General features: G+C 36.6%; 1 protein-coding gene across 1 annotated transcript in view; it reads right to left on the reverse strand.

Annotated features, from left to right (window-relative positions):
- Positions 1-27,500, reverse strand: part of FOXP2 (forkhead box P2) — a 545,958-nt gene that overhangs the window by 5,057 nt on the left and 513,401 nt on the right. Inside the window, exons 14-19 of the mRNA XM_047762905.1 lie at positions 27,206-27,407; positions 26,037-26,113; positions 25,796-25,897; positions 23,269-23,390; positions 21,930-21,999; positions 20,975-21,138 (exon numbers count right to left, since the gene is read on the reverse strand). Of these exons, the coding sequence (XP_047618861.1) occupies positions 20,975-21,138; positions 21,930-21,999; positions 23,269-23,390; positions 25,796-25,897; positions 26,037-26,113; positions 27,206-27,407 (737 nt within the window). The remainder of the gene's footprint in view (positions 1-20,974; positions 21,139-21,929; positions 22,000-23,268; positions 23,391-25,795; positions 25,898-26,036; positions 26,114-27,205; positions 27,408-27,500) is intronic.

Below are 27,500 nucleotides of genomic sequence, written 5' to 3' on the forward strand. Positions count from 1 at the left end.
TATTAAATCTAATGTTAATATTCCCAAAGTGCTCTATAAAATATACAAATGACATCTTCTAATAAGATTACTTGTGAAAGTTCATATTCATTTAATGACTTTTATTAAAAAATGATGTTTTGATTTCATAATCATTCTAGGTTGAATTTATAATTTTAGATTTTCCAGGTTCAAGCTGGGATTCAGGACATTTTCGTGCATGTTAAACTCTTAGTACTGAAAATGATTAGAATAAACTCCTAAGGTTAATACAATAGCACCTTTTTCTAATTAGGTATTATAAATGACCTATGAATATTCAAAACTTTCAAGCTTAAATAGCTGAATATTTCTAAACCGAGACTCAGTAGCTGGCAAGACATACATAGATATCTAGAGCTGTTCTAAGGGATTAACTTCAAGTGAATTAACATAACTTGGGGCATCTAATAATTTCAGCTAAAGATTCAATCTCTTTTGTAGGGGGTGTATTTTAACGTTCTCCAGGCTCTGAGAAGACCTAGGAGGTCCCCATGGTTTGACTCTGTTTTCTAATCCCCTGTTCCACTTCCACTGTCCCCTCAGCTGGAGCTAAGGATCTGAGTATCTGATTCCTTTGTGTCCTTAGTTTCGTGGGTTGGATTTTTAGTTGACTAAAGAACCTGTGTAAAAGTCTCAAGTTCCAGATAAAGAGGAATAACAAACATGATGATGTCTAAAATAGAAACACAGAGAAATTTTTTTAAAGGATATCTCTAAAGGCATGTTCCATTTACATTATCAGATTTTTTCTTTTTTCTTTTTAGGGCGACATCCGCAGCATATGGAAGTTCCTAAGCTAGGAATCAAATCGGAGCTGTAGCTGCCAGCCTACACCACAGCCACAGCAATGTGGGATCTGAGCCTTGTCTGCGACCTACACCACAGCTCATGGCAACACTGGATCCTTAACCCACTGAGGGAGGCCAGGGATAGAACCTGCATCCTCATGGATACTAGTCAGGCTCATTACCACTGAGCCACAAAGTGAACTTCCACATTCTCAGAAAATTTTAATACACAGTGAATTTATTTCATTATGCCATTGCCTTATACAAAAATCTATCTGAATTGCAACTCAGGGGAATGAGACAAGATTAAACCAAAACCCTTCAGCCACGGTCAGTAGGTATGCCTCAATCTACCTGGGTAAAACAGTAGTTCTGAACAAACACTTCTATTCCATACTCAAAACACCATCCTTAAAACATCATGTTCAGTCCCCACTCCAAGCCGTTTTTCATGCTGACTTCATCTGTGCTTTCTTCTTCAACTCCTGTGTGTATACAGAACCTGGAATTTCTTTCCTCACTGCTTTCTACCTATGCACATCCTGTCTACCATATAAGGACCAAGTTGTATCTCCTCTACTTCTAAGGAATTTGTTTGACCTGTCCGGCTTTCACTGACATCCTACTTTGACCCTTCAAAGCATTTTTAAATTTCATCCTTTTACTCAAAACTATAGCATCTTTGAATTCTAACACTGTTATTCGGTGCTCCCATTTTACAGATTAGAAAATGAGTGACTTCCCAAGAGTATGGTAGGTACATATGATAACCTGGTTGGCAGAACCAGGACTAGCACACAGTTGGCCTCTGAAATGCCAGCTTTTTTTTTTTTTTTCTCCCTGGGAACCTTGTTATTCTTGCTATCAAGTGGCCTTAATCACACGCACTGTAATGAACTCCTTCTAGTTGTAGATGTACAGTATCTGCCAACTAGGCTATGACTTTCAAAGATCAAGAGAGCTATACAGATAGCAAGCACCTAGTAAATACATGTTGACTGAATAAATTATGTGCCATCAAAGAATTAAGAGTTTCATTTGTATCGACTATAAATGAGAAAGTTTCTCTCTGGAATTAAGTATTCTTGGAATCCTTTTGATCAGAATTAGTTTGTGAACAAGGTATCAGGCCTAAAAAAGGTATAAATGAAATCTTCCCTTAAAGCTACCGTATTAGGCTCCTCATTTACTAAAATAAACTAAAACCAGAGCCAATAATTATTAAGGCTCAGTTCCTAAAAATATCTGATTGCCACCAACACAGTGTCTAAGGAAGAAATAAAAAGAAGCAAGAGTTGAAGCGTCCCAGGGAATAAAATTGCTTGCAAGTTACAATACCTCTCCCTATAAATTGGTGGAAATTATTTCAATAAAACCACAATTCTATCATGACTCTTCCCATTTATACGAGGTTCCTCACTTTTGGATCTCAGAGAGCTCCATGTTTTCACATGTCTTGGATGTCAATTCAAAAGATATGGAACCTCAGAAACCATATGTCTTCGGTGGGTTGCAGAATGAATCGGAAATTAGTCTCTTCTGGGGCCATTAGCAGTAGCTTTCCCTTCTTATTCCCATTATAGGACATGAGGGTCGTTTAGTTTATCTCTGGAAAAAAGTGGCCATCTCTGCAGTGTTCATTTTTCCAAATTCTTCAGTGTACCTACCATGTGATACGACACTATAAGATAATTAGATTTTCTTCTAGGAAAAAAAGCTCTCCTTTACCAAAGAAACCTCTCTGACAACTCAAATAAAATAAAGGAAACCCTTTAAATTAATTCCCACTCTATGCAATGTTCACCAATTCTTCCTTGTATCCTCTTCTCCAGTTAAATCAAGCAAAGAGTTCTAATTAACAGGGTATAATTTAATACAATAATTTTTATGTATTTAGTATTTTGATTAACTTGTAAGTGTAGCACAAAGTAATCCTGAATAATTTAGGCACCTCATTTATAATCTTTAGTCATGCAGCAGTGGTTAAGTGGTTAATAATATAGTATTTAAGAATTTAGTGGGCTTTGAGGATAAAATGCTTGGGATTACATCCTGGCTCCTTTACTTCCTAGCTGTTTGACCTTTGGGAAGTTACTTAATGTCTCTGCACCTCTTTTTTTTTTTTTTAATTTGTGAAACAGAGATAATACAGTACCCACTTTACACAGTAGTTCTGAGGAATAAATGATTTCTGTGTATGTAAAACACTTGGAACAGGGACTGGGTCATACACGATCAATGTTATATACAGCCATGATATAATTATAACCTTAAATCTTTTTTTGGAAGAAGTTAGAGTATAAATAGATGAATGAATTATCAAAAAATACATGAACTTAGCTCTAAAATATTTTAGCCCTCCCACAAAGTAAGACCTTATTGCCATATCAAAAAAGTCATAAAACAGATATATGTGCCCCACATATCAAATGCCAGGCGTTAGGGCTATTAAAGTAATGACTAACTACACTTTCTTAAAAGTTCATTTAAGGTAATAAAAGAAGAGGAACAAAATAATGCAACATACTACTATAATCATTCCAAAGAATGATTTACTAAAACAGTTCTGAACACTAAATCACTGAAGGTGAAATTCCAGGTCATGTCTCTGGTCATTTTTAAATCAACAGAGGAGAGCAAATTTCAAAGTAGAAGGGCCATCACTGAAGTGCTTGCTAGGCAGAACCCCTGCACTTACTCTCCTCAGACATCCATCCAAAGCCTCATCATTAGCTTGTCATTAAAATCACTAATGTACGTGCATTGAATGGTTCAGGCCTGCAGCACATGTGCTGTGCACATTGGGGTTTACGGAGTCTGATGATATATATTCAGCTGGATATAGATGAACTCCAAGTTAACTGAAGAATGGAAATTTTAACAGACATAGCAATATATACAAGCCTGATAAGAAGTACATGTTCTCCCCAAAATTCCTTTATGCTGTGGATTGAGTCAAGTTCCCTGTGTCTGTAATGGCATAAAGAGGCATCAATCTCACTTTGAAAGGAAAAGCCAATAACATATCACCATTATCTCCCTATTGTCAATGATTAATTTAACACATGTTTGGTGCATACTTTTCTAGCTATAAAGCACTGTGGGGACATTTAAACATCTATCAAAAAACTTACAGTCTGGTTTGGGAGAAATATGTACTCAAGTATGTACAAGATTGCCAGTTAGAAGCGTATTAAGAGAAACAGCAATCAAGTGATACTGGAGGAGCAGTTAACACCTGGGAGGGATTATTTGCCTCTAAGCAGAATCTTATAGCACATAAACCCCTTTTTTTAAAGCATACATACTCCCACTGGAATTCACCAAAGACAGTAAAGGAAGGACAAGCTCATGGGACAAATGAGAAAAATTCTTGACTATCTTGGTGATAAAAACTCTTTCCGGGTTTGAAGAAGATCTATTCTGGGTGGTCCGGATATCCATCATGCCATTTTTCCCTCCCTGATTTGAAATTTATGCACTGCTCCCTTCAGCGACAATTTGAGGTGTCTTGCAGATTAAACTGCAGTCCTCAACTGAGCCTTTAATAATAAAAGAAAAGCTACTTTAAACAAATAGAATCAGTTGTTTGCGGGAGTAAAACAGATGATAACATCTGAAACATTTGAAACTTAGGACTTAGATTTTGTTTTTCAACTTCTGAAAAGTCAAAAAAAAGGAGAAGAAAAACTAGTAGAATCACTGTTTTTGTCTCATTTGTGAGATTGCGAATAAAGGACAACAAGTAGACTTATTTTTAATACATCTTAGGGCAGGAGTCAATGAAGTCTGAATTGGGATAATATCTTCAGCCTTTCACTTGTTTATTAGACACTGAATACATACCAGGCATCGAGGTTATCAGAGAAGAATGCAAACGTTTGGCAAAGAAGGGCACAGACAGCAGGCAGACATATTTACTCTGACCATCGCTGTAGTACTTCTTCTAAACCTGATAAAATATGTCCTATCCCTTTAAGTGGATTTGGAAGTAACTTCATCTTTGATTTTAAAGCAAATTATCCATTTGATAAGTAATAAATACTCATTCAAGCTAGCTCCCAGGAATTTATTGTGAACAGTTTAAAAATTGTTCTGTTCACGAAACACAAGATTTCCAATTCAACTATTCCAAGTCAACTGCCTACTATTTATTATAGAAAGGCAGTGATTTGGGAGTTCCCATTGTGGCTTAACAGATGACAAACCTGACTAGTATCTGTGAGGATGCGGGTTTGATCCTTCGCCTTGCTCAGTGTGTTACGGATCCGGTGCTGTCACAAGCTGCAGTGTAGGTCACAGATGCAGCTGGCATCTGGTATTGCTGTGACGCACAGCAACAGCTGCAGCTCCAATTCAATCTCTAACCTGGGAACTTTCTAAAAAGCCAGAAAAAAAGAGAAAAAGAAAAAAAGAAAGAAAGGAAGGAAGGGAGGAAGGAAGGAAGAAAAGCAATGATTTATATTTCTTGCTTGAAGAAGGAATAGGCAACCTCCCAATTTGATATAATTTATATGTGGAAGAATTAGAAAGCTCTTAGGAACTTCTTCAGATAATTGGAGGTAAAAAGTATTTAGCGATGAAGAAGTATAAAGTCTGTTACCATTCCCTGACAGAGAGGTTCAAAGTAACGAAATAGAAGTACTTCTGGAAGGATATAGATTACTTCTTGTTGGAAGTGGAAAAAAAAATCAATAAGCATTAGGTGCAAACCACTGGTCTAGGCGCTAATATGGACAATGGTTCCTGTCCTTGCAGAGTTTCCAGTCTAATAGAGGAAGTAACACACACACACAAGTAATTTCTGTTGAAGTTATCAAGTAGAACGTAATCTATATCATAATATACCAAGTGTTCTGGAAGAGGGGGATAAATTCTGGCAATCTGGTCAGTCAATGATCTATGACAGAAGCAGGTGTCACTTCAGGTAGACTTTGAAGGATATGAAAATGTTCATTATGCAGAGATGAGGAAAAGGGCACTTGGAGCAGGAATGGGAAAAATAGAGAATTTAGATGTGTTGTGGGAACTCTGAGAGTGTGTAGAGGCCATGGGGAATGGAGGGTTGGTAATAAAGAAATATGTTAGAAAGCAGAACAAGGTCACATGGTGAAGGGCCCTTGAGTTGCATTTTATGGAGTTTAAAATTTATTCTCTGCCAGTTGAAGGGCTATTGATGGTTTTTGAGCACGGCAATGAAAAGATATGAGTTTTAGGAGGATTAATTTGCAAAGCTTAGATGGAATATAGGCCACTGGAGGTAAGGTTACCAGTTAGGAACTGACTCCAACAGCGTAATAAGGTAATGATGGTCAGGACTAAGGTAGCAGAATTAGAAACAGTGGAAAGAAGGAAAGAATTTAGTCTATTAGGTATGGAGGAAAATTTTTTTGTACATACTGCTCTTAAATCTATATGCATGTGAAAGAGTTCCCTTTTATACTCTACTAAGAAGACAGAAGAGTCTAAATCTCTGTCAAAAATTGTACAAATTAAAAACAGATAGACTCTTCATAACTCGCATTCAATTCTGATGAGTCTTTATATGTTGGTTTAATTGCTCAAGGAGGAGAGGAAGAGGGCACAGAAACCTGGGATATTAGAAAGTAGAAGATTGGGAGGTATTTAAGACTAAGACCCTATAAGATATTCCTGTTTTTCCTTAGAATAAGAAAGTTTCTTTACAGTCTTCTTTGTGACTAAGCTCCTAGCAGTAGCAACGGCCGCCTTCACAAAGGCTGCCAATACTTGATCTCTGGAAATTTTATGTATTTTTCATTTTTCGGTCTGTAATTACGTTACTTTGAAGAAAAATATATTCCCAAACCAAATATTGAGGGAAAATGGCATAAAGTATGGACACTTTCTCAAGTGAAAAAAATAAAATATTTCCAGAGAAGAGTAGCGACAAAGAAGAGATAAGCCTTTTTAAAAGTAGGTAACATGTGCCCTGGAAGGGCTTGCTAAGAATCATCAAATAATTGGTGAATTTTTAAATTCTCCTACCCTATCATCAGCTTGGAAATTGATTAACTCTAAGATATGGATCCCAAATTCTTGTCCCGTCTCATCACGCAGGTATTCCTCTCTAGGCAGACCTCCCATGTGCCAAGGCAAAGGAATGATCTGTTTTCTGAATGAGATTCCTGTTTTATATCTTAGTCACCTTTGCTCACATCCTCAAATCCTTTATATCTATCTTCTCTTTCTTCATCTCTGCTTAATTTTAGGGTGAAAAGTTTAAGATTGCTATCTCCGTAAGCAAAAAACAGCCACATATCAGTAACTTCATAAAGTTCCACCTAAAGATCTATTTCATGTTAAACATAACTCAAAGCCATATCCTCCATGAAGACTTTATGATCTTCTGTGTGCGTGCATACACTTAAGGCTGAATTTGGAATTTGGTTATAACTCCCTTCCTTTACTTGGACTCTCATTATCTATGTACATATCCAACCCTCTATTAGATAGTTTTACCTCTTTGTAGATACACATCATCTGCCAGTTTCCAGCAAAGTTTGTTGCACATAATAGGTGCTCAATGAATGTTTATTCAATTTAAGCAAATGAAACTCGTCTCGTTCCATTCAACCTGCCAACCCTCTACTAGAAGGAAATGAAAAGTAGTGGTTGATTGTCACACTCTATTTTAATCACTCAGTTTTACAGCCCACCCTCATCATGGTATATACCAAAAACACAGAGGATTGGCTACATCAATAGACTGATTTTCTGCTTAAAGAAATGTGTTGCTTTTTCAGTTGTGAAATCTCTAAGTGCCTAGGGCACCCATGAAAAGCAGAAGAAATATTAATGTTGCCTACACTCTACAGGCAAAGAGTCAAATGATAATGGAAAAGTTTACCTTTTTAGATTGTGGTCATACAGTTTAATCTCTAGAGGAATGTAAATTGTCTACATTTCCTCTTTAAGACTAAGACCCTATAAAATATTCCTGTTTTTTCCTTAGAATAAGAAAGTACTATGAGTAAAGTTCTGTTTAACTGAGATGTTCAAAATGTATTTAAGTCAATAGATGTTAGATGGCAGAGTTCACTGTAGTATTTAGATATCATCTAATGTCATGATTAAAATCCTAGTGTCATCATTTATGAGAAATTCAGTGACACAGTGTAAGTTTGATTGGGTCTTTCAGCAATCAATATTTATTAATACCATGAAGGCAATGATAAAAACTTTAAGTCTTAAATGCTATGACACATATCCACAAATGCTGTGAAGAAAAACTTATAATTAATTGGTCATATCTACAATATGGGCAATTTTAGGCAATGTAAAGTTAATTTATCAAACATTTACAAATCAAGACTAAATGTAAGACTAAATCCAAGTTGTTTTTAGTGGTTTACTCATTATGAGATTCCCTTATATCTTTTCTTCAGATAATCCTAGTCATTTGAGGCAAATTTTAATACAGTTAATAAAGTATATCTATTGAAAAAAGAGTAATAAGCATCATTTTACAAAGAGATATAATACTTCTTTTCAAAATCCTATAACATGCTCTATCAGTAACAGCAGATCTTTACTATAAAAGATGTTATTCTCCAGATAATACTCAAAAACCTATCCTCAGAAATAGCTTTATGCCCTCATGCTTCAGTTTTACTATGGAAAATAATTTTATTTGGCCCAATATAGCAATCTTTATCCAGAAAAAATGAATTTATATATAGTACTCTAAGAAACAAATGTATTAAAATATGGTAAACCTTAACTCACACATCTATTTCCCACTCAATATGGATATGTTCAAGTTCTTGATTTTTAAGTTTCTTGATATTTACTCTGCTTAATTTAGTCTGTATACCTTTAATCTACACAGGATATATTAGTTAACCTACACAGGATATATTAGTTAACTATAACAAGTTATTTTTTATCTCATATACTGTTACATTGTTGATTAATGACATTTAAAAATATCAAAATAGACATAGTATTGTTATAGGCCATATAAATTTTGACTATTTCACAAAATAGCATCAAAAATTTTGTAATTAAAAGAAAAAGACTTGGACAAGATATTTCCTTTTAAGTACCTGTAATATCTATTTAGTACTTGGAACAAAGCTTTTGAATGGATAATGATAACTAATATATGGAACTATTTAAAACTCAAAGTAAATGATTAGCACTTTATAATTTTATATGTGTTCAAATAAATTTTTATTCTATCAGTTCAAATTTGCCAATGTCAAAATCTTCATGCTGACTACATAAGTATCTTCGTTCTGAAGAAGTAAAAAGAATTCCAAAACTAGAAACACAAACTCCTTTATTAAGATGGAAGATTTAGTTTCATGAGGCTGTTTTTAGTTTTGTTTGTTATTTCTGAGTAGCTAACTTCTACTGAATGCTATTTTGGAAGATATAAGCATATCAAATACAACATTTTTTTTAAAAGTCACTTTTTTCTAAAAAGTTTCACAGGAAAACTGGCAAAGTAATGGATGCTCATTTAGAAAGCATATAAAAAATGGAGATTGTGGAAATTCAATTTTACTCATTTCCATCTAGTATATGTACAAGGAAATAATACAATTATATGTGGAATTTAAAGGTAGATTTATAAACATTACAAAGTTTAGTTATCTTAATTGTATAAAGTCTAGCTTAAGCGAGAAATAATTTATGTTTCTTAAACATTTGTAACTTTTAGAGTAATAGTTTGTTTAGAAAGTATTTTAGTTTAACATATCACAGGAAATAAGTTAATAAATGAAACCAAGGTTTTAAATGGAAAAGTTTAATTTTTTTTTTTTTTTTTTGGCTTTTCTTGGGCTGTGCACGTGGCATATGGAGGTTCCCAGGCTAGGGGTCGAATCGGAGTTATAGCCGCCAGCCTACACCAGAGCCACTGCAACCCAGGATCCGAGCTGAGTCTCCAATCTACACCACAGCTCATGGCCACGCCAGATCCTTAACCCACTGAGCAGGGCCAGGAATAGAACCTGCAACCTCATGGTTCCTAGTCGGATTTGTTAACCACTGTGCCATGACGGGAACTCCCCTGGAAAAGTTTAATTTTAAAAGAAAACATTTTGCTGTTACTTTTTGTGTGTGTGTGTGTGTCTTTTTGATATTTCTTTGGACCGCTCCCACGGCATATGGAGGTTCCCAGGCTAGGGGTTGAATCGGAGCTGTAGCCACTGGCCTACACCAGAGCCACAGCAATGTGGGATCCGAGCCGCGTCTGCAACCTACACCACAGCTCACGGCAACGCCGGATCGTTAACCCACTGAGAAAGGGCAGGGACCGAACCCGCAACCTTATGGTTCCTAGTCGGATTTGTTAACCACTGCGCCATGACGGGAACTCCTGCTGTTACTTTTTAAAATGAGAGACGATTAGACTAATGTGAGTAACTGAATAACTAAAGTTATTTATATAGTCATTAAGAACTTATTTACTTAATTTTATTTATGATTTTATTCTTTTGAAATGATAATCTGATTTGTTCCACTAAAATCTAGGTTTTTATATTCCAAATTTAAGCACACATTAGAAAAATATTTAGTTCTCTTCAGTGTAGAAGTGAATAAGAAGACCATATAATTAAAAACAACTAGAAATGATAAATTAGCTTTTATTTTATCTATTAAGAAATTATAAAAGAGATCTTTACAAGTATGACTCAATACTTCTCCAATTTATGATTTTTAAAGACTATTTTCTCTTCTGTAAATTAAAAGAAGATTTCCCACAAACATTCTTATGTTGAATGAACTGATCTTCCTTTTCATTTGGATGAATTTGCACACAGCTGTCACTACGACGGTACCCAGAACCACCCTTCTGGATAGCTGGATAAAAACCCTGCTTACCATTTGATGAAAAGGAAAATATTCCTTCTTTCAGAAATGTACAGGCATTAAAACAGGATAGAAAAATTGGAGTGAACAAATGATTCCTCATTCCATACATATTTTGTTTAGTTTCCTTTTTCAGATTATAATTTAAAAAATGCTGGAGTTCCCGTCATGGTGCAGCAGAAACGAATCTGACTAGGTACCATGAGGTTGCAGGCTCGATCCCTGGCCTTGCTCAGTGGGATAAGGATCCGGCGTGGCCATGAGCTGTGGTGTAGGTTGCAGACGCAGCTCAGATCTGGTGTTGCTGTGGCTGTGGTGTAGGCTGGCAGCTATAGCTCTGATTTGACCCCTAGCCTTCGAACCTCTATATGCGACAGGTGTGGCCCTGAAAAGACAAAAAGACAAAAAGACAAAAAAAAAAAAAAAAGCCCTACCAAGTTTCCTATGCCTTTTTCTATGACTAAAGATAAATAGCCAAAAAATTTTTCAGAATATGACTTTAATTCTAATATATTCAATAAATCTTATAACTCCTATATTTTATATTCTGAAAAAATATAATCATTTAGTGTTTGACTGCCAAAGAATATTATTTTCTGCTAATTGGAATAACATTTTCTCTTCAAAGATGCACTGTCCTTCTGAAGGATGGAGTTTATAATTCTATTCTACATCCCAATAGATCTGACCCAAGGCAGAGTTCCGAAGTTCCATTTATTATTAGTAGAAGTTGTAAGACATACAACCAAAAGGTGGAAACATAACTTTATAAACTGCATGAAGATAAATGTATATAAAACTTTTTCTAATATTTCTGGCCATTATCATCAACATTATATTGTAATTTATTCAAATGCATGCAACATTGTTTAAAGAAGCTGGATTTTACATGATTAGGAGGCTCATTCCCAAATGATTTCAGATAGATTTGCTGTGGTGCTAATTAAAAAAACAATTACATTCTTTAGGATTTACCATTTTATCTTATAAAAGTCCTGGATGGGACAAAAACAGCTGTAATAAAATGAAAATATAGATGCAATTACTTTGATCGCTGATAAGTCCAAATACATAGTGCCCAATCTCAGAGTGAAAAGTGTTCCCCATGGAGATACAGTGGGTACGAATCCATTATTATTATTATTATTTTTTTTTTTTTTAAGGCCTCACCCTTGGCATATGGAGGTTTCCAGGCTAGGGGTTGAAGTGGAGCTATAGCTGCCGGCCTACACCACAGCCACAGCAATGCCAGATCTGAGCTGCGTCTGCGACCTACACCACAGCTCATGGCCACGCCAGATCCTTAAACCTCTGAGTGAGACCAGGGATCAAACCTGCGTCCTCATGGATGCTAGTCAGATTCATTTCCGTTGAGCCATGATAGGAACTCCACCATTCCATTCTGTGGGTCATAAATGGTTACTTTCAGTTAACATTCAAGTATGGGCCTTTATATCTCTAATCTGTTGGCCAGAGAAATAAAGTCTAAAATTCATCATCTCTTGACATTCGACCATTAAGTCAGTTTTGCTTCTGTTCCAAAACTCCTTTGAACCATTCATCTAAAAACTGTTTTTGCCTTGTCTTCCTTGGGCCAAGTTTCAGTCAGAAATGTCAGGATGGCTATCTGCGTACACAGAGTCTATGTTCCTGTTTCTCTCTAATTCCTTCTTTGATAATTTCGGTTCTGGCTCTTTGAAGATCATGACCTCCAAGTCCTACAGTTGGATGCAATGGCAATGGCCAGCCCTCAGGATGGAGCTCACCCATTTTTCTAGGTTGTTGTCTATTTCCTTTGCCAAACTGCCTCGATGGGATGCTGCCCATCCATTGCTGGCTCCTGGTGAAGCTGTTTCCTGGATTTCTTTATAGAGATACCTCCTCACTGGGATTACTGTGGTTCAAGTTATTAGGTCGCTCTAATCTTTGAGACTGGCTGCTCTGCTGGAACTCTTCCTTTGCTACTGATTCAATGAACTGTGCTAGTTATGCTGTTACTGCTCAACATGAGAATGGAATAGGGAGTAAAAACAATATTTATCTTTTATTCTAAATCTTGTGGATTATGTCCTTCTCTGACCTGCTAATTAACAAAAGAGACCTTAGATTTAATGTCGCAAATGTAAATTTATTGAGTTAGATAACATTATGTGACCACTGATTACTTTTGCTCCTGCCTTTTAAATATCTTGCTGATGTTACATACTTTTCAGTCTTCAAAGATTAAGATAATATTAAGCAAAGTGAAGAATGTTAGTCATCAGTGGCTTACATAAATTGTTTAATTATATGCCAGTGATAGAAACTGCTTATGGAATGCAGGAACTCTAAGGTTTTCTGTTTCTTCTTCTTCTTTTTTTTTTTTGTCTTTTTGCCTTTTTCTAGGGCCGTACCCGCAGCATATGGAGGTTCCCAGGCTAGGGGTCTCATTGAGGCTGTAGCCGCCAGCCTACGCCAGAGCCACAGCAACATGGGATCCAAGCTGCGTCTGCGACCTACACCACAGCTCACAGCAATGCCAGATCCTTAACCCACTGAGCAAGGCCAGGGATCGAACCCGCAACCTCATGGTTCCTCATCAGATTCATTAACCACTGAGCCACGACAGGAAGGAACTCCTAAGGGTTTTTTTTGAGATAAAGTTTTAAACCATGTTTACTGGTATCAGAGTTTTCATGTATATCATATTCATTCAGGTTAATTTTAAATTCTCCCAAGGAGTCAAAATGCATATAATTTTAACACATATTAAAATATAATTTCTTATGTAAATTACCTTAATATTAAGTAACATCCTGAAGTGATAGTCAATTTTACGTAATAAATATCTTTAGTCATAAAAAACCCCATAGTCACCAAATAGGCATCTACTTCCCTAAGCTTTATGTCAAAAGCTGAAGTTAAAACACCGCATGGGTAGGCATAAAAAACCCTCAGTTTTCCCTAGTACTAGAATATTCATTTTTAAACAATTCCATCAATTACCTTTTGACCCTTAGCAAAAGGAAATTTCTAAGGCTCAAGTGGTGCTAGTGCAAATGAAGATATACATGTACCTTCTAACAAAACGTCTTCTTTAGATATAAAACAGAAACAGTAAGCTACCATACTGTCAGCGAAAAGTTTTCTGACACACTTTGCCTAAATTGTGAGGACTCATACCACGGATGTCAGATACCATCTGTATAGTTCTAAAAAAACCCTTTAAAACCCTATAGGAACCCACAAGTTTCCACAATTGGCACGGTGGGGATACAGCCCTTTTAGGCTGAAGGCACTGTACCTCTGGGAGGATCTTTTTATTAGGAGGAACTAGAATGAGTTGTAAGTGCCACATATGGGGACTGGAATAATGTAAAAAAGAACAGCCGCTACTGAACCACACTTGTAGCATTAAAAAAAAAAAAAAAAAGATGAGATGATAAAGAGCTGGCATAATCATAAGTTCTGTTCAGTCACTTTGGAAAGAGATCTCAAAGCTAACTAGCACAGTTAATAAAAAAAAGTTTAGAGATTAAGTCAAAATGGAATTACATCAGAATGAAAATTCTAAGAGACCCAGAAATGCCAGGGGAAAAAAAAAAAATTTAAAGATGGCTGAAAAATTGTGAAATAGAAAATCTGTGAAAACATATGTAAAGCAAAAAAAAAAAAAAAAAACCCTTTTATGTTTAGAGCTTCTTAATGTATTTTAATGACCCAAAATATCAGCAAAAATAGCTCAGGCTTAACAGGCATGAAAACAATGAGAAAGCATTCCACTTGCTCAAGTTGTCAGGTACTTTCAACTGCTTTCCTCTGATATACAGAGCCACTCCAATTTCAAATGCTTTTGTCCACACAGAGATCTAAGATCTGTAGGGATTTTATATAAAAATCACCAACCAAAGGTACAGGGTCTGCAAATTCTACATGTTTCTACAAATAGCATTTTGAATTTTAAGGCAGCTAAAAAGAATAGGAAGAAGAAAGGTAATATTATATACTTGAATGTTTTCAGTATGTTTCATGACAATTCAAAATTTATATTAGATTTTCAATACTCTTTCACAAAACGGGTGTCTGGAAGTCCCTTTTAGCTATCTTTGATTGCAAAGTAGTGTTGCTAGGAGAGGCTGAAGTTTACCATTGGATCAACAAACTGAGGTTCTCAAGAAGCAGAGGTTGTTAAAAGGATGCCTGGAACGTGCGATGCACGAAAGTTCTGGGGCATTGCAGAATGTGAATTCAACACATTAATAAAAAAAAAATAGATTAATGTGATCTCCATTGCAGTCCTGGAATAATACTAAACTACTATTGTGTGATGCCATAGCCTTTGATTTCCTCACCCTAAAGTTTTGGCTTCTAAGAACACAACAAGTTTATCTTCTAGCTTTATATAAGCCATGTTAACCTCCTGACCCCATAGAGAAGATCTTTAACTCATAAACTTCAAATATTTGCCTTAATAAGAGAGAGAAAATAATCATCCCCTGAAACTAATACAGAATATTAGCAAGCAGAACTTTGAAATAGCATGGAGGCTAAGAGGATTCAGGAATGACGTGCAAGAAATGATCTGAAAACTCAACAGTAGGAGACTCCAATAATCAGAAAGGGGAGCGCCATGACAATGGCAGCCTTTGTGCGTGAAGCCCTCCACACAAAACCAGCTCAGGAAGAACATTTGTTTTGATCTCTAGAAACAAAATTTGAAAATATCAGAATGGGAACCTCATTTAACACTTTTCATAAGAGAAAGACCAGGCCAATCTGAGCCAACATATTGAGAATGAGAAGAAACAATTGCTTAATAAAAAAGAGAAACAACTGGAGTTGAACTAAATATGGTGGGCACATCATTAAATTTCTCTTTCTGCCTCAGGTCTGGAAGGAGACAGGAAATGGATTGATTCTACCAGTGTGAGCTCACCTTCCAGGTCTATTCCAAATGTTTTCTGCTCTTTTCATTCATTTAAGTCTAACACATGAGAGAAGAAAGTAAGTTGAAATTATTTCTGCCTGAACATAGCATCAATCCTAACTCTTAAGGTAGTTTCTATAAGAGGCAAACACAGATATAAAACAGGAATCTAAAGTAATTTTGCCCATTATGTATAGAACTCTGAAAAGTCAGGTATTCAGGGAATATTGGCACTGACGTACAGAAGGGAAGACATGAATCTTAATGACACTCAGCTCAGCCTCTCATAGGAAGTATCGTTTACATCTGTTAAAATCGTGATGGCTCTAGACTTCTTTCAATAGAAATCTATTTGATTGAAAAGAGTCAAAACATGTTTCCAAAAATTATTAGGTGGAATCTCTGTTATTCCACCTGGCTTTAACCTTTCCTACTTCTGCTAAAATCCTCCTGAACATTCATCTGACGATTACGTATTGATCTCAATATTTTTTGTTTTCCTTTTTAATTCACCATCAACAAGATAAATAAAATGTAACAAGGTCTGGGAGGATAATCACAAATGAGGTGAAGGGGCTTGCCGCTTTCTAGTCACATAACTTTGGACAGTCATAAAACACATATTAATTAAATACTTAAAATTAAAAGTTCACACATAGACTCTTCCAATACTTAGAAAAATCTCTTCACTCCCTCATAAAAAATGAATGTTATATTTAGGTATCTCTTCTTCCTAAAAGTCTCTTTTTTTCCTTTTTCTTCATTTCTCTAAGAAAACACTCGATTGTACTCTTGTAGGGATTAGCTCATGAAGTCAAACCATATCTAATTGTCACCTCCCATTTGATTCTTTATTTGTTGGGTGTGTGTGTGTGTGTGTGTGTGTGTGTGTGTGGTGCCTGCACATGTTGAAGTTCCCAGGCCAAGGATCTAACCCACACAGCAACGACCTGAGCCACAGCTGAAACGCTAGATCCTTAACTTGCGAGCCACAGGGAAACTTCTCCCATTTGATTCTTCATAATCAGTATCATATGGTTATTGAGTATTTACTTTGGAAGGAAAAATGTGTTAGGGTTTCATATAGTATAACATGTATAAAACACAGTCTCTGTCCTTAAGGGATCTGCCACTCAGTCAGAGATAAGTGCAAAATGAGCACACGTGTGCAGGAACACATGTGCATACACAGACACACACACACTCACTGTTAGTTCCAAATAATGGTGCAAGCAACAAGCTCTTCAGAAATGTGGGGAAGAGTATAGGTAGGTCCTAACTGCAAGATTCTTTGTGAAAACCTGCAGGAAAAATAAGACACGGCCCTTAAGGAAAGGGAGAATTTAGGTAAGGAAAGAGAAGGAGAAGTGGAAAAAGGACCGGACAGAAAGTTAAAGAATCAAGGCAAAATTAATGCACCAGTTTGGCAAAAGCCTTCATCCATGGCACTCTAAGAGTAAGAGCACAGTGCACAAAGTGTTAAATACGGAGCGTCGAGCAGGATGATAATTTGGCATCTCTTATTCTCTAAAAATATAAGAAGCACTAATCCATAGCTGTTCTATTCTTCTAAAGCTTCAAAATACCTTTTCTACCAATCTCAGGAATACTTCCATTTTATACTATGTGGAATTTTACTAACTCTGGAGTTGCATAAAAAGACTAAATGAAGAAACAGTTTCAGTTTTGTTTTGTTTTGTTTTGATTTTTCTGAATCTAAGGACATTCATGTTCTCAGATTCAGCAAGCAAGACACTGAACTCATCATTATTTCCCCCTTGAGCCTGTCTTCTTGTGGCCTCTATTTCTCTGTGTGGGCTTTTAAAATGGCTATGATTTTTCCTAATTTTCCTCTTTGTCCCCAGCATTCAGTCAGCTGTCTTGCATTCCTTGTATTTCTTCTCACAGCACTCCTTGTATGGGTTCTTTGCTCTCCACTCCCTGTCTTGTACTTAAGTCAGACACTACATGTTGCAGGAACTCATCTTTTGCTCCCCAGCTTCTGAACTCCAGAATATCCTACCTTGCATGAGATTCTCTCAGGCACGGATCATTCAGTCTACTTTCAGATTACCCTTCCTAAAGGCATATCTAATCCTGTGAAATCCAAGCTGATAACATTAACAGGCTCCATACTGACTAAAACAAACACCATAGCTTGATACTTAAGGCACTCAAGAGTCTGATACCATTTCACATATTCTAAATTCTATTTTCCTTTGTATAGTCTAAATTCCTATCAAGCCCAATATGCAATATTCTCCAGGTACATATCCTGAGCTCCTGCTCTGGGTTGATATTATTTTCTTTGAATTGTTCATTTTGTTGCCTCCAACCTCAAATAACATCTTATCTCAAAAATCTCTTATCTTACTGACTTTGAGGAAGGGTGCTCCCTACCATAAATTCCTGTCTCATCTTGTTTCACTTTTATGGATCTGCTTACTTCATGAATTATAAGAGGAGGTGGGAGGAAAAGAAAAGGGACGATCAAGGAAAGTAACCACACATTTATGGAGAGCCTAAAAATATATTAAAATGCAACATATTTTTATATTGTTTATGGTCTCATTTATAGCAATAATGAGGTACTACAAGAGGTAATATAAATCAGTAACTGTGAATATAACACTCTGAGGGACACAGGGGACAATTATTATGTTCCAGGCACTCATTTCATTTGCAAGAATCCTATGAAGTATGTATTATTACTTACCTCACTTTCAGCTGAGAAAACTGAGGGGAGAAATAAATCTTACTCAGCTCTTAAATACTAAATCTGAGATTGGAACCCCTGCAACCAATCACCAGAGCCTATATAACTAAGACCACTAGGTCCTTCTGTCTCCCGCTAACGACTGCATGAGTGTAACTTACCACCCCTTCCTGCCACCCCAACCAATGACAACAAGGACAAATACCATGATTTCATTTCAGGACACATGACTATGCTATTTAAAAGTTAAAAAAATTTTTTCTTTCACTTCTGTTTAATTTTCAAATGCTTTGAAGGATACTCAACTATATGCAGCCAAACTCTGATGGAAGAATTAGATAATATTTTCCTTTGTCTAATAATGTACACAAAACGCCATAACCTTCTTTAAGTACAGGCATCTTAAAACTCTATAAAGACGAAGATATAGAATACTGTAGCAACATTCCGTCAATAATATTTGACATCTAGTATACAAAATGTTAATGACAGCAGCTGAAACAGATTCAAAGGGAGAATGTCAACTCAGTATTCTGCATGATAATTAAAAGTATGATAGAATTTATATAATTTAGGAAGAGACAAGATTTGGTCATTCTCTGATTTTTATCTTTTCTGAAATCTATTTCTAAGAAGCTCAGGGAAGCCTTCCTTTTATCTCCCTATGGAAAATATACATAAACATTTTTCACATGCACTAATTCATAGAATCATAAAATGTACGGTATATTGACTATGAACATTTTAGTTTTATAAGCCCATAGGGACATTACATCAGGCATTAAATATAATTTTTATATATTGTTTTACACACACTTTTTTTTTCTGAAATATTTTATAATTAAACTGTTAACAAAATGAAAAAAATCTAAAAGAGTAATTGCCAAATGAAAAACACTACTAACCTGATAATACCTTAACGTAGCACAATTATTATTTCGGGTTCTAAAATACAATGTTTAATAAACTACTTTATTGAATCACTCATTTTTATCTCCTTATCATTGGCCCACTATATTTTAAAAACCACTTCCCTACATGTCCTCTATATGTGGTTCATAATAACCACTATATATTGTGCAGGAGGAGCACAGGGAGTTGCAGCAACGGCTTCAGCACCTCTATGACGAATGCCTTTCATTTCTCTGAAATAGGTCTTTTTTAAAGGGGGAAAACAGGAACTAACTCTTGTTTGCTCTTAAACGTTTTATTGTTTTAGCACTTTATACAGGGAGCGATCATTAGCAGCCTCAGGAGAATGGCTGAAAGGAAAAGGCCTCAAGCTACCCACTGCATGGCTGATAGGATAAAGCAGGGATATAAAAACTTTTGTCGGATTGCTCCCTTTCCTTGTTTTAGAGTACTGCTACTCTCAAGAGCATATATTCATGTTCTTTCTACTTCGAGTTTTATGACTTCTTTTGTATTATTTAATACATCTAAAGACACTTCCAAAAGACAAATTTTTCCATTTCGAAAAAGCAATGGTTTGGAACCTGATAAAACACAGTAATGTTCACCGTGTGTTTTTCACAAAGGTGATGGCGTAAAAGGGCTATAAAGCAATTAGGCGCATGGTCTTAAAGACATTAATATGTCAAAGAGAATAAGCTGTCTAAAGGGTCAACAAAAATAATATCCTGCGAAAGGTCAAAAGGAAAAGGCACCTAGAAAGACCGTAATTCCCTTTCAGGCCTTTGACTAGATACTGGGTGCAAAATTAGGGAGAGAAGATAGAAGAATAAGAGGAAGTATATACAATTCTTACCTCAGTGACTTGAAATTAGAAGCATGCGATGCTGAACTCTCAGAGGTTTGGACATACATTGCGACTCATTCTGACAACTGAATGGCTGGTGCAGGATTCAGATTCTAATTTTTCCCCCTGAACTGTACGTTCTAACGGGGTCCATACTTTTTAGTAAACAAGAAACTGATACACTTAGCCTAGTGAATAAGGCCAGGCATTTTTTAAAGTGTCATATACATTTCTGAAATCCACAATACATCAATTTTTAATACATCTACTCTCGCAGCTCCATTAAAAAGATGGTAGGGGAAAGATTTTAGAGTAATTAATGATATAGTTAGCTGCTAAATATTAATAGGAATCGTAGTCTTGCATAAAATATAACATATAAACCTTGCCAATACAGACGCACCAGTAATTAAAGTTGAATATGTAATTACACTGATTTATAAGACAGGCAAAAAGTTACACTTTACTAGCTTCTATGTAAACTGTGGGTAACAGTTAAACTTTGCATTTTACGGTTTATAAAAATGGGCAATATCTTGCCTACAGTTCATAAATGGTTTAGAGACCTGTAATAGTAGTAAAAATTACGACAACTTATTCCATCATGAATATTCTTATTGCACCATACAAACCAAACGGTGATAATGACCCGTAAGATGGAGACTCATCTTAGATACCACTTTACACCCAAGAGAATGTTAGTGGCACTAAGCATTCGTAGGCGATGGCTAGGACGATAATTATAGGACATTGGAGAGAATCTAAAAGGTGTCTTAAAACCAATTCCGATACACTCTCTCATAACGCAAACGCGGTGCAGTTTAACTCCATTTAAACTTGCAGTTTTTACTAATGTGCTGTTAAAAACTTAAGAAGACTTCCTCACTTCAGAAGTAGGTGAATACAGGTTCTGCCCCCTTACGGGGTCGGTCAGCCACACTTACATGTGCGGCTGAGGTGAGCAGCCCGGGCTGCTGTTCCCGTTGCTGTCGAGGTGATCCAGGGAACCATTGAGGTCTTCGTGGACGGCCTGCAGCAGGCCGCTGGAGGCGTTATTGATCAGTCCAGGGTTACTTAGCAAAGGTAAACTGCTCTCTGCCAAGGCAGCCTAGGGAAATGAAGAGGGTGTCAAGCGACTTTCGAGATGCGCTTCCAAATCAGATGCAAAAAAAAAAAAAAAATCTATCTTATTGCAATGGGTTTCAATTCTGATCCAGGCCCTTCAGAAGCATTTCGATCAAATGAAAGATAAAGGTTCCTAACTGGCAACTTGTGGCAGCAATATCCAGGAAATGACATGCGAGGTGAAAACATACACGATGGTTCTCCCAGCAAACTTTCCCACTCATGGTTCAGGCTCCTGCATAATGAAAGAGTGTATCCTCACATGTAGTGAAATACCCCAAGATAATATAAGCAGTTGCTCTGCTTTTTAAAAATGACCAGAACTTAACTCAAAATAAAGAAGTCCTGACATTTGCCTCCTCTGCATAAAAATTATATATTATAATTAAACTTTAAAGTTTTTGCCACAAGCACCATGTTCCCCAACACTATGATGTGAAATCATTTATGACAGCCTGGATAAATATTAATGCATAGCCACATGCATTTGCAAAAGCTTCTATCAATCTAGCATTTGCAGGAAAACCGAATGTTCCAGATTTTGCCACAGGGTGTCCTTCTTGCTTCTTCACATCAAAAGTAGCTTGCATTAGAACCAGTGCTTTCTACAGTACTAGGTACTACAACTAACTTGGAAGATTAACCAACTATTAAGAATAATCACAAGCCCACCTAAATACCAAGCCAAGCCAAGCCAAGCCAAAAAAAAAAAAAAAAAGAGCCAAAACATTTACATCTACGGATAATAAGAAGGGGCACATTTAATGATATTACCTGCAAACTGGCATTAAGAGCTGCTCCATAGCCTAAACTGGTAGGTATATTTTTCACTAAGGTTGGGCTTCTGGAAGACAAAAATATGAAGACGATTTATAAGTCAAAATGTAAAATATGTGGATGTCAATGATCTCAGTGAAAAAGATATTGCCCTGGCTTGTTGCCTCACATTACAGTTCAGAATGGCTGTATAGAAGACCACAGAAATAGGGCGACAGAGTTCAAATATATGATTCTCTACATAGAATGTATATGTAAATACATATATATTTGATCCAGGAATCTAAGTACTGGAACTTTGGACTATGGTGTGCAGGGAAAGTGGGGTATGACCTTGAGGATCCCTAAACCTGTTTCTAGTTCCTCCCAGGTTTTATTTCCAAGAACAGCGTTCACATAAAAATTTAAAAATGTAAATATACAACACAATTACAAATTTGATGCAATCAGGAAATAATTAATGGTTAATTTCCGGAACACCATGAATTAACATAACAAATTACCATAGTTAATTAAATGACAACATAATGGATTAACTCTTTCTTGAATGCAGAAATTAGCACATCCCTGACTACAGAAATCAAAAGTGAAGGGCCAAGAGCAGATAAAGTACATTAAAGTCATGTCTTCACAGAAGGAAGTAGTAGTTTCGGGGAATAGGAAAATGCCACATGGAATTCATTTGTTTGGCACAAACTGTGTTCTATTATATTTCTGACTTAAGTTTGGCAGTCTTGTTCTCTAGGAAAAAAAAAAAAAAAAAAGAGGAAAAATATTGATTCCAAACTTCTCAGCTAGTAATTTTCTCACACTACCGTATCTTGATCACCCTAATAGCTCTCAATGGATATCCGATGTGGTTGGGGAAAACGCAGGGAAGGTCCAAATAATAAAGTTTCATCCAGAAAATAAAGAGTAGCTGTGAAATAAAAATCCCTATTTTTTAATAAAAGCTTTTCAAAGATCTGCTACAAAAAGGTACTTTCAGGACTAGTGTCTGGAACATTAGCTTTATTTTAAAAATAGCCTTTTGTGCTCTATTAGAGGTTACAGTATTGTATAAAACAAGGGTCTCTCTCTAGAAAGCATTTCCACCCTGTGAAACAATTTTTTGATACAAATAGAATCAACACAAACAGCATGGTGATTGTTTTCGTGGAAAAAAAACACAAAAAAACCTTGGTAGGATGCTGTTGATGTATGCCATTAAACCTAGATTCAAAAAACTGTTGAGTGACAAGGGACTGTACCATTAGCACCCCACCCCCAACTTAAAGTGCTCACTTCTTCTGCTGGGCTGCAGGACAGAGGATGCACAAAACTATCACAAACATACCCTGTTATCTTTTGTGACCTTCGCTTCTGGTATTCTACTTCATCCACGGTCCATACTGCTCCTTTAACATTTTCTACTCGAACAAAGCACTTGTGCAGGCTGAGATTATGACGTACCGCATTCTAAATCAGCCAGAAGAGAGGGAAAAGTCGGCAAAAAGAATACTGTTTAATAAGGCAGCCAAACACACTACATTATTGATCGTACTTAATCAGAGAAAAATCCTAACATGTTTAAGTATTAAAATCAAAATATGGCATGATATTATAAACCCCAAACTTACAAATTACTGGAATCTGCAGTTTGAACTTTGTGATAGGGGAACCTTCCAAGCTATTTTAATAATAGCTGTGTCAAAACCTTCCTTTCATTGAACTGGTCTAAATTGCAATATCTGTACAAATTACAGTATCTTTGAAAATGCCAGAACAATTAGGTCAGCTCTGTTGTGTCCCTGATCAAGCACTCAGGGATGGTTGAAATGTCCAAAGGAACCAGTCCTGCTTGAGGTATTAAAATGCTAAAAAGGCTACAGTGACAAGTGTTAATTTTGCACAAAGCTTTATGCAAATAAGCTCAAAGGCATTCTTTTCATCCCTATAATAATGAAATGACAGAGTTTGTTTATTCTGTATTATTAGATGACATATGCAAGTTACAGTGTAACGTTCTGCCTGCACAATAAGACACACTTAGATTTTTTTTTTAAATTCCCAATAAAGTTTTTGTAAATGTTAAACTCAATTGAAAGTCGCTGGTAGAACCCGAGAGTACATTTTCTTCCCACAATGATTATGCAAACAGATGTTGTTGGCAGCTTTGTATTAGAGTAATTACTCAAAATTAACATTTTTAAATCAAATTAAGTCATTCCTAAAATTTTAACTATAATAAATATACAGTAGACAACATAATTTACCTTGAGTATTTTCCATAAATTAAATTATAAATCTAAGCAAATATTTCTTCCTGTCAAGGTACACTGGCATATAGCTATCAAGTGCTCAGAAATGACCTAATTCTTCTTTTACGAATATAAAACAAAGTAATTTTGATGAAGATTTCTTTCTATTTGCACAAAGACAAGCTTCTGGCTTGCTTTAAGAGAAGAATTCTCAAAAAAAAAAAAAAAAAAAAGCATAAGCAGATCTAGCATCTGACCTGAAATCCAAGGATTTGATTGATCTTAATGCCCATGGCTCTGAATATGATAATTTTAATATTAATGAGCAAATGAGCAGTTTTATTATGCATGCGATATAGTTAGAACTAATAAGCTGTTCAGAATGAGTTTTGCTGGATCCCCGAGCTGTGGAGATGAGACCAAGCTAAGATATTAAATCACCTTTCATTTCTTTTAAAATTTCTTTCAGTAAATCAAATGACAGAACATTCACTACATTCTCTAATGAGTAACAAAAGAAAATGTAAACCTTCAACATAAATATTACTTAGTGAAGAGTCTCCAAAACATATATTCTACAGATTATCACTGACATTTACATCATATAAAATACATACCAAGTAACTGTGCATAAATAAAACAATTACATTCATTTACAGTGCTACACACTGTAGCAACTAATAACATCTAAACATTTTGTAAATTAAAAGCATTCTGAGCCTCACACCCATATATCTGTAGTCGCTTGCCAGATTAATTTGCATTTTAAATCCAAATTAATTCACTTTAGCATATCTCACAGTCTAAAATTCTTAGTATGCTGATGAGTGCTTTGCTGCTTCTATTCTTCTCAGCTACAAACATTTTCCCCTTTTGTACCAAATGGCTTGTGGCTAATTGATGTTTCTGACTGCTTTTTGAAATGAAAATAAAACAGTTCACTTAGTCTGTGCTGAGTGCCCTTATCTTTCCAGACGTTGCTCTTTTCCAAAAATAGATGCACAGAACTAACATTTTTTTTTTTTTTTTTTAGCTCCTTGTAGGATCCAGACAATGAAGTTGTTTGGACAGGGATATAGATGAACCCTTTTGTCTAAGTAAATAAACTGCATTTATGTTCTGACAGGATAATATTCACTTTACTTTCTTTTAGTTCCAGCTGAGTAGCCATGGCCCTCACTCCCGTGGCAGCTTCAGTCTGTATGATGAGGTATGATGTGTACCAAAGGCGCAGACCAAGACAAAACCTACAGCCTCCATTTGTTGCACAAGCCAAACAGACATTTTTCAAACTAATTAGCCAATAATATGCAAGAGAAAAAGTAATATCGTGCGACTAACAAAGGTGTTGATGATTGAGTGCTCACACTGTAATTAGTGTGTCAGGCCCTCGTTTCTCTGCCAAGCCTCAGCTATTAATTGCACCAAATTAGAAAACTATATCAGAGGCAAAATTATTCTTTCACTTGTCATTTTGAGAGAGGGAATTCATTCCATTCAAGAGGCAGGTTAAAAAGAGGGGAAGCAGATACTAATCTGCTTATGTCATGTAAATAAATGTTCCTGGTGCTATCCGTAAGGAACGGAGCCAGGCATCTCCAAACTGCTGCAAAAAGAAGTTACCTTCCAAGTTGCCGCATTCCGCCTGAAGTAAGCAAATGTCCGTGTAAACCAGCTGTAAATTTCATTAAGTGTTAACTGCCTGTCAGATGACTCCATGATAGCCTGAAATGAGACAAGATACAGAGTGACATAAAATAACGGTTTACTAACTAGGCTCGATGACACTTCCTCATCCAAGCCTTTCTTTAAGCATTAATGAATTTTAATTTAATCAGGCAAAGTTAATTTTCCTTCTACTTACCTGCCTTATGAGAGTTGCATAAGTAAAGGGAGGTCTGACATCTGCATTTTTATAAAACTCGTAGTTTGGGGCAATTTCTACAAAAGCAAAAAGGAGGTGTTAATTCTGCTCATACTGCCCATTGCATAGGATTGGTTTCTCATATTTTCCCCCTAGTATTGGTGAAGTGATTTCAGGGAGAAAGCCACTGACTAGTGAAAGCACAAAGCATGACAGTGGAATTGAATTATATGGAAAAGGCCATTTCTGACATGAAGTGCAAATGAAGCGTCCCTAGTTGTTGGCGGTACTTCAGGAACAGTGTGACCAGCTGGCCTGAGGATTTTTCCAACAGCCAGGTCCTCTTTTAAGCGGGTGGTTTAGGCATGTTCTTACATGGACTTTTGCCCCCCTGCCATAATCTTCGCTTCTCTCATCTAATGCTTTCGAAAAGAACACAAGGATCATCTCTTGGGCGTCTGTGGCCCTCTGACAAAGGAAACACAAAACCCTCACAAGCGCCCGTGTGGAAAATAACTTCACTTTTGGTCAAAAGGGGGCTCTGGGCTAATAATGGCTGCAACGTGTGACTGTGATTATCCAGATGCCCCGGGGGGCGGGGGCGAGGGTTTGGTGGGGAGGAGGGAGCAGGGGGAGAGAGGAGGGAAGTAAATTTGTGTTCCATGCCAACTGCGCCTCTCAGATGCATCTTAAGCAAAGTAGCGGGAAGGCACCAGGAGCTGGGCTAGGGTTTCATTAGGTAGCACCCTGATAAAGACGGATTCCTGTAAAGCCTGCACAGTGTTGCGTAAGGCATTGGTGCTTCACATCCATCCTTCTAAAGGGCTCTTCTCATAGAGCATTCCTCGCAGATGTTGTACTGCTCCAGTCTTCCCTCGGAGATCAAAGGATCTCACGGCATTGAGGTGATAATATGGGCTGTCCTGACAACACATCTCTCAACGTCTCTAATGGGGAGAGCTTGCTTTCCTGAACAACCATTCAGAACAGTCCATCACGATGTGCTTAGGGAATCACCCCTATCCGCATTTACCAGGAATAAAACAATTATCACTCCATAAATCATGACTTGAGTTTCCATGTGCTCTGGAATGGCTCATGTACAGTTGCTTCGGCTATAGTTTTCCTCTCCCAAAGTAAAAGAGCTCTACTGAGCATTCATATCCTACCTGATGACATGGGAATGTTGTATTTGTCTGAATGTCGCCTTCGTATGGCTCCCACATTGGGCACACTGGCTGGGGTGATTACTGAGGGTCCCTGGGTAATCGGGGTGACTGGGGCCGTTGGTGTGGTAGGGGTTTGAGGTAAGCTCTGTGGGGATGTCTCCAACATGTTCTTCGACATGGTGACACTAGACACCAGATTTAGCTGCAAAGGCCCAAGAGAAGGGCAGGAAAAAGGTAGAGACAAGAGAAAAAGACTTAAAAAGGTTTGACAAATGAGAGTGGATTCACTTCTACA

The sequence above is a fragment of the Phacochoerus africanus genome, chromosome 16, assembly GCF_016906955.1.
Source record: "Phacochoerus africanus isolate WHEZ1 chromosome 16, ROS_Pafr_v1, whole genome shotgun sequence".
NCBI classification, from domain to species: domain Eukaryota; kingdom Metazoa; phylum Chordata; class Mammalia; order Artiodactyla; family Suidae; genus Phacochoerus; species Phacochoerus africanus.